The sequence below is a fragment of the Gavialis gangeticus genome, unplaced genomic scaffold (assembly GCF_001723915.1).
Source record: "Gavialis gangeticus isolate Ggan-Ray unplaced genomic scaffold, GavGan_comp1, whole genome shotgun sequence".
Taxonomy (NCBI): domain Eukaryota; kingdom Metazoa; phylum Chordata; order Crocodylia; family Gavialidae; genus Gavialis; species Gavialis gangeticus.
The window spans coordinates 101763145-101776966 of NW_017729022.1; the positions used below are offsets into that span (position 1 = coordinate 101763145).

Sequence of the window (13822 nt, forward strand, 5' to 3'; positions counted from 1 at the left end):
TGGCATAACAAGGAGTAATGGGCACAAGTTGATGGAGAGGAGGTATAGATTGGACATCCGCAAAAACTACTTCACAGTTAGGGCGGCTAGGAGCTGGAACCAACTTCCAAGGGAAGTGGTGCTGGCCCCTAACCTGGGGGTCTTTAAGAAGAGGCTGGATGCCTACCTGGCTGGACTCAAATGAGTCCCGTTTCTTGTTTTGGGGTTTTGTTGTTCTCCCGCCCTGGCGGGGGGTCGGGCTAGAAGATCTACTAGGTCCCTTCCGACCCTAAATCTATGAAACTATGAAATATGTTTTTTAAATAAAAATGGTTAAGAAAAATAATAAGAATTATATTAAAACATTTGAAAGAGCTTCCTTCAGACTAATTTCAGTATGAGATGTGTATAGGTTAGAAAGTTGCTGATTTAATTTATTGGTTAACAGGGAAATTTGTGACAAAAATTAGTTATTTTTGTTTTCTAAGATCATAGTCCTGCAAGGCAGGGTATTTAAAAGGCAGAGAGCACTTTATGGGTTTTGGCTCAGTGCCTTATTCTGTACATAATAAAAATAAAGGGAATTTTACCACTACCTCAGAAGTAGGAGGATCAGGCAGAGTAGTGTGTACAATATTCAGCACCAGGAAGGCCTCTACATTTGCCCTAAACTTAGCATTACTGTTATAACATGTTAGAGTTAGGGCAGAAAGGAACACTCCACTCAGCAGCACACTCATATCTGTTCTTGCACAGATCCTGTAGGCATTCCTATATATATATATATATATATATCAAAATCAGTCAATCTCATTGCTTCATCCTCTATACTAAACCTACCAACATTCTTCTTTTATACAGTCAGGATCTTCTATACAAACTAGGCCCTGATTCTTCACGTGCTTCACAGTATGCACTAAGAGTAGGTAGCACGAAAATTTAAGATTGTCTGTAAATCATGGTAGGAACAGGATTTGTAAGGTCAACCAAAGTGTGTGAAAACAGCAAAAATTAGCTATTTTAGTCATGTCCTAATCTAAATAAGAAGAGAGTTTTGCTGGGATGAAAGGAGAAAATAAATGTAGCAAGTACTAGCCGGGTGTGGAATGAAAATAAAAAAACTGAGCTGCAAACTCATCAAAAACAGAGTTGTTAATTGAAAAGCTGACAGACCTGTAACTACTGCAGTGCTTCGGATTGCCACTATAATAAATGTAACTGTACATTTAGAGTAATTTGCTAATTTGCCTAAGTAACACCCACAGACAGCAACATGACATAAATACATTAGTGGAAGCAACAACTATAACCAGCTCATACAGGTTCTTGGCTTCTAGATGGATGGATCAGATGAGCTGGAAAAGATTTAGAAAACAGAATAGAAATGGAATTGTTAACAGTACCATGGCATGCAATTTCTTTCTGTTTGTCAAGGATACTAGTATTGCTGTACCTAGCTAATAGATGCTCATAGATGTAGGTCCACTTTAGCTACATTATCAACCTGTGTGAGTGCATGCACGTGCATGTGTGTAAGCATGCAAAATACACAGATGTAAATTAGATGTTCTGCAAGATATTAAACACTTCGGGGTTTGAAATAAAGTTATTTCATAGATTTCATAGATGTTAGGGCTGGAAGAGACCTCAGAAGATCTTCGAGTCCAGCCCCCCGCCCAAAAAAAAGTACTTAAAATTACTTGAATCTCTAGCCTTCAACATGTACATTTTACTAGAAAATCATAATTAAAAAAGATTCTTTTGGTTGGTGACAGTTATGGGCCATAGGAATGAATGAAAACTGCAAAAACAATTTTCAGAATAGTGGTGTTTAAATAGAGTGCAGATAGTGGCCCTCCCAGTCCTTTTTATTTTGAGTCCATCAGGTGCAAACAAGTGGCATCTTGTGGGGGCCAGGATTGCTTCCAGTGGGCATGTACCACCTCACAGTCCTTCTGCTATCAGTCATTTGTTCAAAAATACTGGGATAGGCATGTCATTTCTATTCTGTTCAGAACCTTTGTGCTAGGGACAGAAGTTACACATAAACCAGTTTAAGTGATCAGAAACTGGTTTAAACCTGTCACAAAACAATGTGCAGTTTAACCTGCACATAGTTTAACCTGCACAGAAATTACGAGCAGTTTAACCTGCACATAAACTGCTTTCAAAATGGCTGAAACTAGTTTAAGATAAACCTGGCTGAATGTAGAATCAGACTTAACTGATTTAGGTCAAACCAGTTTATGGAACTTTTGTCCCAGACCCCTTCCTGGTTCAAGTTAACTCGCAGTCCCCCAGCATCCCAGGATGCTTTGCAGCCCTGGGCTGGGCTGTCTGCTCCAATAGAGCAGAGTTGGCTCTGCCCCTCTGCTCTCTACTTACAGCACTATCGTTGCTCCGGCTGTCTGAGAAGGGAGTGGGAAACCCAGCTCTGGACCCCAGCCAGCAACTACTCGGAGGCTTTTCCCCCACTCGCCACTGAAGTGGAGTTGGTCCCATGCAGGTGGGGGAGGGGATTTAAACACCCCTCCATTCCCTCCACCTCAGCATGCTGGCCCAGGCCTGGGTCTAGCCTTAGCCCCCTCCTGCACTCCTCTCCAGTGGGGAGCAGGGAAAAAGCCTAGCAGGGGCTGCTGCTTCCTGCCTCCCTGCCCCACCCTATCTAGGGTCTGTGCAGGCCAAGGTAGGTGTTTAACCCCCTCTACACCATCATACTCAGCAGGCCTGCTGCGACCTGGCCAGTGCCATATGCTCCTCCCCTCCAGGTTTGCCAATGGCATTTCTGGTTTTGAATCGGTTGCTGGGGGACCCTCCGCCCCCCGGGTTGGCAGTCGGTCCGTTGGTGCCCTCCCAGTATCAGGAGGTACCAGTTGCCCATGGTCTGTATACATCACCAACCATGTCTAACTTGCATTTCACTAGCTTAAATGCCCTGTAAATTTATTTTTCAAGTTTGACTCTGGTCAAACACATGGATCTTGGATTGGCCTAAGTAATTTATATGCTCACCAATGTCTTCTTTATTTACTGGCAAATTGTCTTCCTCGTATTGAGGGTCTGTCATCACTTGCAATTCTACAAGTCAGCCATATCTGTACCAACTTTATGCCACTGTATATAGACATCCTGGTTTACATTCCCAGTTATAATAACTCAGGGTTCTCACTGAGATTTCATTTAGAATATTGTTGAAGAAATTGTATTTTTTTAAGTTTAAAACTATTAGGTTTCTGCTTTTGAGAAGGGAAATTTACTTACAGTGAAGCCATTCCCCCACCACAGACTACCTTCTGTATCTTGCAGTATTTGTACATAACCTTATTTTGGCTGGCAGCAGCCATATATATCAGGGGTGCTCAACTCCTGCCTGTTGGTTATGGCCCCTGGTGCCATGTCATCTGGCTTGTGGGGCTCCCCATGGATGTGTGGGGAACCTCGCAGACTGTGGCCTTGTAAGCTAGATCCTGGCTGGGCAAAGGCAGTGCAGGGGATACAGAACCTAATTTTGACTAGGCAGACACAGCACAGGGCCTTATCCAGCCCATAGACTGACTTTGAACCATTCATTTGGTCCATGAGTCCAAAACTGTGAGTACCACTGTTATAAATAGTTTCCTTATCTTCTTCTAGTTCTTGGTCTGCTCTCCCCTTTCATTTCTCTGCAGACACATTTAGGAAATCTGTAAAGGGCATGGGATATTTAGGAGTGGTGATCCCTTTTAAGTGATTTTAAGTACAGGATCCAGCTGGGAATATTGTGTGGAGGTTGGTAGGAATTTTCTGTTGCAGTGCAGAGTGTGCACATATGGATTACCTGGGGGTTCTCACTTCACAGTGCATGCCCCAAGCCAGTTGTTGAGTAGTGTTCACTGATTTGATTTACCTATCTAGTTAACATTATTTGCTGCAAATATTCCCACCATGTGGGGTGTTTATTGCATGTAGTCACAGCAGGCTCCTAATATGTAAACATGTCCTAGGGTATGTGTGTATAATTTTATTCTTGAAGTTTTTAGGATAGACCTAATGACAGGTGTGCATTTGTCTTCTCTTTTGCCCTGTAACTCAGTGGCTAGGGCACTGAGGGGAGTTCTTGGGGGCTTGAACCAATTACTCACTTCCTTCTTCCATGCTCCTTTTGAAGCTAAGTCACTAACATAGTCCTTGTGCGGGGGGGGATTGTGAGCAAGCAAGGGAAGCAGCTTTTGCTTCATTGGGGGCAATGGCCCTGGCTAGAACACCAGGTGTCTTCATTCCAAATCAGTAGCCACTCCACTGAACCACGCATCTTCTGGCATATTCCCTTCCTTCTGCACCACATATCTCCCACAGATCTCCCTCTTGTCAGCTTCAAAAGGAGGGGCTAGAAAAATGTTCTTATGACCTGTGGAGTGGTGGTTAGAATGCTGTGCTAGGAAGTTTGAGAGACCCAGTTCAAACCCTCAGAGTGAATGGGAACTCAGAACCCATGCCCTGCGGCTTCCTAGGTGAGTGCCCTTGGCACTCAGCTATTTGTAGGGAAAGTTGAGAGTTCCCCAACTGCCAGTGGGCACAAACATAGTCACCCATGTCTGCAGGTCTGTGTGCCCAAGAATAGACTATCTCTGTCTATGTAAGTACCAATAATGCCCTGTAGATGACCAGGAAAGTATAGAATGCCACCATAAAAGAACTGGTGTTGATTATCAAGAGTTGTGCCCAATGCCTTTTAAACCCTGTCCTCTTGATAAATCGTACCTGTAAGGAATACCAAATACATTTTACTGAAGACCTGTCTGTTTTAAGGTTAAAAATTAATGTGAGATCACCCCATGTGATCCTATGCAAGTGAAGAATCAACTTCTGACCTTGGAGGCATGAATGTCATACCCAATTAAGGCAGTGAGGGCTACAGTTATGGATCTCAGTCTTTTAAATGCACAAGAGGTTATATAGTACAGTACTCTTATGAGTTTCTTTTTTGTATCTGAAACTGACAGATAACTAAGATTTGTTGTTTTTCATTATTTTAGGTAGCCTTCCATATGAATACAAGATTGTAATAGCAGGAAATCATGAACTGACCTTTGACCAAGAGTTCATGGCAGACTTAATCAAGCAGGACTTTTACTACTTCCCATCTGTATCTAAGCTGAAGCCAGAGAGCTATGAAAATGTACAGTCTCTTCTAACAAATTGCATCTATCTTCAGGACTCTGAAGTGACAGTGAGGGGATTCAGAATATATGGCTCCCCTTGGTAAGCAGCCCTTTAACATAAATAAACAAAATAGCATTGATTGCTGTTGCATCAGCTATTTCATACCTGTCAGCCTTAACTGGATTATTATATTCCTAACCAAATTGTATTCACTTTTATAAACTTTTTTTCTTATTTTGTAGCTAATCTTCTGTGTGGCAAAATGTCTGACTGTGTTTGAGTGTGGATCATTAAATGCATAACAATAGGACAAGATTGTGTGTTCTTCACTTACTCAAGAGTGATCCATTAAAATAACTTATGAAGCTTTAACTTGGTACACAGAAACACTTTTCTACAATCTAATATGTTATATATATCTACAACTTAATTTTAGTGGACAATATATTCTTGAGAGTTTCAGTCCTGTGGATATCTAAAATTCAGTGTTCTGCATGTTCAGTTCTACATTATATAGTTGATAGAGCGATGATTTCAGTTTTTGTGGTGTGGGGTTTTTATTGTTCTTAGTTTAGTTTAGGATGACCTGCTAGCCTTCTACGTGGTTTTTTCCTTTATAGATTCATAGCTTTCATCAAAAGGCTAGCTAGCTTCTGGAATAAAATGAGCGTTTCCCAAAAGAAATCAATAGCCAAATAATCCTTTCCAGATTCACTGTGCTGCATGTGCCAGCTTCCACTATGCTGCCGCTTGAAAGTTTTTGACCGTGGCAGAAGCAGAACTGTGGTCCAGTGGCTTCCAAAGCACTGGCTCCAACTATATCAGCCAAGGGAGAAACAGTAGTTAGCAATTGGGGCAGTTATTGGTACACTTTCAATTTAACACTTGCCAAGTGCAGTTAAAATGCAAGCAGGCAGATTTGTGACATTGCAGTGTTATCTCCTTTCAGGTAAGGGTTCTTTCCTAACACAAACTAACTTTAAGATGTCACAATATGCCAGTGATTTGCAATCATTGCAAGTGAGTATGTGACAAGGCCCTGAACTATGTTGCCATCTGAACTTCCACCTCACCTCTTCAAGTGATCCCTCTACATGTCATGCTGCTGAATGTGTGTGTGGAAGCTTACAACTTTTTGGTAGATTTCATGAGCAGAATATATACATTTTAAAGAAAATACATTGAATTTTAAAAGGTAGGTTTTGGGGGGAATCTGTTTTTCTTCCTTTTTTACAATCACATCAGGCTGGAATGTAGCAAACAAGTTGTCAGACCTGATGCATATACCCCAATGTGAATTCTCAGTGTGAATAAACTGTGAAATCTATTGAAATTTTTTTAAATGAAAATTGGCATTTTCCCATTTGAATGCTTGAGCTGGGTGTTAATTTCCCCAAGCTTATTATTCTACATTTATCTACATTAAATTGCATCCCACTTAAATACGCCCTTCTCTCTTATATCTCCAATCTTTCTGTTTTTTCAACCTCCCCACCTGCTGTGTTGCAGTTCATCTTAATCTTGTGTCTACTGTATGTTCAATCAATGTACAATTTACTTCCTTTTCCAAATTGTTAAGGAAGATATTAAGTGGTATCAGTCCCAATATTAACTTCTGTAGAATGCCACTTGGCACCTCTTCCCAGTTTGATGTTCAACTGTAAATACAGTAATTAAGCTCTGTTTACAATATGTCTGGCAACTGAGTATCTTCAGTACAATGTTCCTAACCAAGCACCATATTTCCAATGTCAGTAATAATTTCCCAGGCAGTAAGACACCAAAAGTCTCATTAAAGACTAGTTAAATACAAGATAAATTAAATGAAAACAAAACTGTATCTATAAAGTAACAGTAAGTAGAGTCTTAAGGAAAACATTTGAGTTTCCTGTACCTGAGCAAATCTGTAAAACTCTCTGGAAAAATTTTCTTACCCATGAACTCCTAAACAATGTTACTACAAATGTCAATCTAATGCATCCCCATTGTCCATTGACTTTTTAATTTTGCTCACTTTCTAAAGGCAGTATTTTGTGGTATGCTCTTTCCTTTATAAAACCATGTAAATTTATGTTCATTCATCCTATTATTATGCTTTTAGGTTCTAATGTATTGGTTTCTTCCATAGACAGGTCTTGGCCATATGGTTAGAACTTGTCAACAAAGTCGTATGGTGTTGTTGTCTGAGGTGCTGGTCCAGCCTGCTATGGGCAAAATTTGCTGAGGGTTTGTTCCACTTTGTGCTGGAGGGTATAGGTCACCAATGATAAAACCTTAGCCAGGAACCCCGATAACAGGCAATGAGAGGACCACAACCTCATTTGTAGGAATATGACAAAGGCTCAGTGCAACAGCAACAAATATTGGTGGTGTTAAAAAAGGCATATGGTGATTACAACTGAGGAACCCACTGGTTCTCTGGAAACTCTCTCACTGGTATACAATCTATGAAACTCTGACTGGAATTCAAGGTCCCACATCCCACGCTTCCTGGTTTCCCTGGAAGAGTGTCCCTGGAGGGTGCAAGGAGCTTTTGCTGGCAAGGTGCTTCCTCTGTTGGAACTTACGCCTCCCTCTACCAGCTTTGCCAAATGAGACCTTAAATTATTGTTTCAGCCTAAACAACATTTTTTTTTTTATGGAATAATAATCTCATCTTCTGTATTGACTTGTGTCCTCTCCAGTAGGAAAAAAAATAATTTCTCATTTTAGAGAAATGGAGAGTGAGTGTCAGGTCTCCTGGCTTTATGTTCCTAACCATGTCATCGAATCCCTGCCTCCAGTTGCACTTCTGCAAAAATGAGTATAATTACAGTTACTTTTTGAGGTAGGTGTGGTTAATTCATGTTTGGAAAGTGCTTAGAGAAGGTGAAAGGTGCTAGAGAACATTGATTATTTTTTGGGGGGTTGCCTTCATCAGACTCTAATTACTCTGTCCTTGTCTATAAGTTATAAATAAAGTTGTATTTTTGCTAAAGATTTTTTTTAGTTTCAAAGCAAACTGAAAGCTTGACTGGTTTGTGAATTTTGCCGGTCAATATGTACCATTTGTTTGTATTTAATATTTTTAGTAGCACTTGAGTACTCTGACCTTCTGTGTAAACCAACAGTCAATCTTTGTTCCTAATTACAAAGAAAATAAAGTCCTGCTGCTTACATCAGAATCAATGCCAAGCTTATATTGACCTTAAAGGTGCAAGATTGTGACCTTTATTAGTAACACAAAATTTTAACTGTCTTAAATATAATACAGAATAACTAACAATCAGAAAAAGCCATATTGAATGTATGATGATTCACAATGCAATCTTTGCCCTTAAAATGTCAATACTTAACATATTCTTACTCTCATAAGTGCATCTCCAGGATCTCTTCAATGAGTTGAAACTTAAAAAGTGGAAACTTGATCATATTACTGCGAAACAGTATGAAAGTACTGCACAGGCATGAAGGGAGAAAATCAGGAAGGGTAAGGCACGATTTGAGATGTAACTGGGAAAGGAATTATACAAATATGTCAGAAATAACAGGAAGACCAAAGAAACCATAGATGCTTTTACCAAATTCAGAAAGCAACGAAGTTATGGAAGATACAGAGAAGGCTGAAGTATCCTTTTTTACTTCAGTTTTCACAAATAGGGTCAACTACAAGCAGAATTGGCAGCAAAGGTAATGTTGAAGGCAAACAGCCTAATGTAGTGGAGGAACAGTCTTGGGATTACTTGGGTAAACTAGATGCTTTTAAGTTAGCTGGGCTGGATGGGATGGACCCTATAGTACTAAAGGCTGAGCTAATTTCAGAGCCATTGGCTCATCTTTGAGAACTCATGGAGGTCAAATGAGGTCCTGGATAAATGGGAGATAAGTAGCTATTTGTAAGAGAAAATAAGGAGGATTTAGGGAATTACAGACCAGCCAGTCTGAACTTGATATCTGGAAAGATCATGGAACAGGTCCTCCAGAAATCTGTTTCAAAGGATCCGGTGGAGAACAAATTGATCAGGAACAGCCAGCATGGATTCACCAAGAGCAAGTCATGCCTGACCAACTTAATTTTTTTCTATGATAAGATGACAGGTTTTTTAGTTAGGGGGAAAACAGTGGGTTTGATATACCTTGATTTTAGCAAGGATTTTGACACTGTCTCCCATTATGTTCTCCTTAACAAGTTAAGGACAAAAACATTGTAAGGTTGATCTCATGCTCAGTGAGTAGTTGTCAGTGGCTCATTGTCTAGTTGAGAGGAAATATCAAATGAGTTTGTACTGGGTCTGGTATTGTTTAACATCTTTATTAATGGTTTGGAGGATCAGATTAAGTGCATGTTTAACAAATTTGTGGATGACATCAAGTTGGGTGGAGTTGTAGACACTCCAAGGTATAGACTAGTGTGCTCTTATTTTAAAATCAGAGCACCTGAAATACTATGTTCAGTTTTGGACTGATGCTTTGAAAAAAATGTGGAGAAATTAGAAAGAATCCAGAGGTGGATGCATTTATACATGCATTTCCCAACACCTCTGTACATTGCATGTATGATCCTAGACATTAGTATAACATTTTTCTGCTACACAAGGTTTCTGTAGTATTCAGCTGAAATATGTCTTAAGCTAAACAGGCACAGGGTTATTATATGGTGTTTTTCATCCTAATATAGTTTATGAACACACAAGTTTCTGATGAGAAGAATTGGGTTTCTTGGAGATTTCTTGATCACTCATCATAAAACATCTGTAAAGCAGTGAATTATAACTGTTTTCTCATTATATCTAGTACCCTACTGTTGCCACAAAATTGTGACATGGAGCTTCATCTAGACCAGAACAGTGCTATGCTATTTTCAGCTTAAATGTGATTTCCCCCTTGCATTTTAGGCTATTGCCTTTGCATTTTATGCTATTTTCAGCCTAAATGTGAGTTTCCGTCGCATTTGATTTACTTATTATCAGATATCATTGATCATAAAAAGCCCAGTTGTGGCAGTAGGTTATCTATTTTAGAGAGGAAAACGAAAGAAGGTGGGAATAAGCCCAGTGTAACCACTAAAGCCCTGTCATGCCCCATTCCACTCTGTAATGCTCTAAGTGGGGTGCTAATGAACTTAAATCCTGACCCTGCCGTGTAGTATGGCAAGAAAATGCATCATTTCCCTAACCCATTATCTCTCTTTTCTCTGTGGAAAATGGGAAGTTTATTATTCTGGATAAGCTGTTGCTTTAGGTCAGGGCAGTCCAACTTCTGGACAGCAGGTCCCCACTGCTGCAAAGGCATCTCAGCTCCCCCCATCTCACTGCCCATACAGAGTGAAGAACTCCATTCTCTCCCTCCTCCCATCTTGCATAGTGTACGCAGTTCAAGCAGCTCAGTTCTCTTGCATACCATAAGCAAACTGGTTTTCCCTGCAGGCAATCCTGCTTTGTCCAGCCACACACATAGCATAAGCAGCCTGGCTTTCCCTGGCTGTACATACAGCAGGAGCAGCCTAATTCCCTTGCTTGCATGTAGAGTGAGAGGAACATAATCTCTCTTTTGCCCATGTGTGCAGCACTGGCAACCTAGCCCCTCTTTTGCTGCACAGGTATCCCAGCTGTTGCTTTGCTACATACCTTCCCATTGCTCAGCTCTCAGGAGTTGAGGCAGGAACCAGAAACTGAAAGAGGGAGCCTGAGGACCCCAGCTGCTGCAGCAGTAAAAAGCATGTGGGAGGCAGTGGCTGGACAAGAACCCTGAGACTGCATGTTAACCCCTTGCAGGCTGGATGCAGCCCATGAGTCACCAGCTGGACAGCCCTGCTCTTGATAATTTGAAGAAACGCTTTAGCACTTGTGACGTAGAGGTTAGGATTCTCTGGAAGGAACTGTCTTTGTGATTTTTTTTCCCCCCCTTTGATAGCGTTTACATATTACTAGTGTACATTGTTCACATTCTTCCAATCATCCTTTTGTCAGAGGCCATCCAGAAACTTGGGAGTGTCAAAGCTGATTTTGCTCTGGAAAATCATTCACACACATTTGGTGTGAAGCTTCCTTTAGAATTTAAAGGGTTGTTGCCTCTCCCTTCAAGATTGTTGATTGGATAATGATTTCACTGATTTCCGGGAGGGACAGAAGTTCTTATATGATATATTTCAGAGGTGTAACAACACAGCCAGGAGCCCGGCAAAGTTGCCACATATGACTTTTGGTTGCCACTACATGACGGGCGTGATTGTACAGCTGCAGTGACAGATGGTTTTTTTCTGTCCTCTCTTCTCTCCCTCCCATGTGCACAGGGCAGCCTACTCTGGTTATGTCACTACTTGTTCATTTGGATAATGAGAATCCAGTAAGGAAGGAGACATCTTTTTCTTTGTTCAGGTACTAACTTTGCTGACCTTAGCATTCTGGTTAAATTAGCCAGGTTAGGAAAAACACTGTGGACCTAACAGAAACAATCAGCTTTGCTGACTGAGGTAGAATGCTGCAGCATGGCAGCAGGGGAGAATTGATCAGGTCCAGGGTAATTAGCATTTTTTTTCAATTGTGCATTTTATTCAAAGTGTGTTATCCTTATAAATCCTACATGTGGTTCTATCCACTGTCTTTATTTGCACAAGTTAATTTCACATATTTCTAAATCCCATGCTGTGCAGCAAAGCTCAGGAGGGTGACAGAGCTCATTCTTGTCATAGACTACAACATACTTTTGATATACACAAAGGGAGGCCTGTGCTGCCTCCATAGTGCTCAAAATGCTGCCACAGAAAAATAAACCACACCTACCTACTCCTGCTTCCTATGTCCAAACCTGGAATGGAGGCGGTTAGGATGCTACCCTGCTGCTGCTCTCAAGCCTGCCAGAGGTCTGGAGTGCACAAAGCATCAGTGTGGGGAGGAGTAGTACTTTTCAAAAACAGTCTCAAGAGCCCCATGGAAACAATATAGATATACCCGTACTTAACATCAGTTGCCAATACAGCACAAAGCAGCTTACCATGGAGGGAAAGTCAGCCATTTACTATACAAATCCCCACTGCCTTTAAGTAGTAGTGATGCTAAAGTTGTATACCAATATACCTGTAATTATTTTTATGACAGCCAAGTCTTACTTGCCTTAGGTTAGGTGTTATCCATGACAGTTAGTGCAATTTAACCCTATGTTTGTAGCTCTGATTTTCTTTTTTTCCAGTGCATTACATTCATTCACTCTCTTTGTATTGGACAGGGAGGTGAAATGGTAACTCAGATGTACAACTGGAAATAGTTCCAAAAAATTGGCAAAGTGAAAAATAGGGCTTGCTTTAAGCTTCCCTCTGGTTCTGTCACATCCTGTATCTGGGTCTCCATTTCAGTTTCTTCTCTCTTGCTCTCCATCTTACCAAATACAGTTATAATAGTCTCCTTCATTCCTCACTGAGTGTGGTCTCCATCAGTAAAATAATGTACCAAAGATTTATAGGTTCATTTCATGAGAGGGACACGCTTTCATTTTCCCAGCAATGAATCATCTAATGTTTATTTTCCCATGCCTTGTACAAATCTTTACACTCATTGAGGTGCACGTCAATTAAAATGAAATTGTATTAAAATCAAAGATTTACTTCATTTAGCATACCATGTTAAATGTTAGTCCCACATATTTGGAATATACCTCACGAATGTAGTGGTAGCAATGCTAGATGGTAAATTGCAGATTTCTTTTCTTGAAAATTCACAGCAAATATTCACATTCTTCTGTCCCAAAGTGATGTGAGAGAACCTCCCTGAACTTTATTCCTTCCCGTTTCCTCTGCCTCAAGCATGCATGCATGCACACATGCACAGATTGCATACTGATCTTATAAGTGCATAAATGTGCTATGGAGTAGTATAGCATCTGTATATTGAAAAAATATCTCTGTTGTTTATGTCTCTTTCATCTGCAGCTGAGGAAGGGCATTTTGTACCTCAAAGTTGTCTATCATCTCTCCCAGCTAGTTTGTCCAAGGATATTACTGAACAAACCTGGCTTCTCCCTTAGTTGCTCAGCAATTAAGAATAGTGCTTAATCAAAGCAGGATTACCTGTGCATTGTTACTTAAAGCAAAAAAAAAAAAAAAAGAAAAAAATGTTTTGCATTTTAAAATTCCTGCAAATATCAGTTGAATTTAGATTTTTTAAAGCTAGTTGCACAAGTTTTACTTACTAATTCTGGCAGTACTTGCTATAAAATGATGGGTTTTGGTACCATGGCTAAATGTTTTTAAAAGATGGATGTTCTCTTCTGTTGAGAGTCAGGGATTTGGAGCTTTTTTATAACCAGTCTATCTGAGATACACAATATAATGAGTAATTTGTGCTGACTGACATGGTTCTCAAGGAAAATAAAAATGAGATGTGCAAATAATAGACTTCCCTAGTTATTTAAAAGTAAGACATATCATGTTACTGGATCTTTGGAGAGAAGGTTGACATCTTAAAAGTCTGATGTGACTATAGCACTTCGATAAGAATGATGAAGAAGTTTTATTTCAGGTGTTCAGTTAACAGTAAATAAAATGTGACAAAGACATGAGAAATAGGAACATGTTAGGAAAGAGAAAACAAAATTGACCATCCTTTTAAAAGAGATTAATTGTAGTCTGGAGCATGTAAAACCAGGTTTATTTATATCTTAGTGGAATGTTGGAGTGACATATTTCTTCCTCTTCAGTACATATCAGAAACTGTTTTCCATTTTGAAA

General features: G+C 40.1%; 1 protein-coding gene across 5 annotated transcripts in view; it reads left to right on the forward strand.

Moving 5' to 3' along the window:
* MPPED1 (metallophosphoesterase domain containing 1) overlaps positions 1-13822 on the forward strand; it is a 104738-nt gene that overhangs the window by 47308 nt on the left and 43608 nt on the right. For all 5 annotated transcript variants that reach the window (XR_002096961.1, XM_019515741.1, XM_019515740.1 and 2 more), the window contains one exon: positions 4995-5220. Coding sequence is in view for 4 of the 5 variants with exons in the window: in XM_019515741.1 (XP_019371286.1) it covers positions 4995-5220 (226 nt within the window). In the remaining variant the exon portion in view is untranslated. The remainder of the gene's footprint in view (positions 1-4994; positions 5221-13822) is intronic.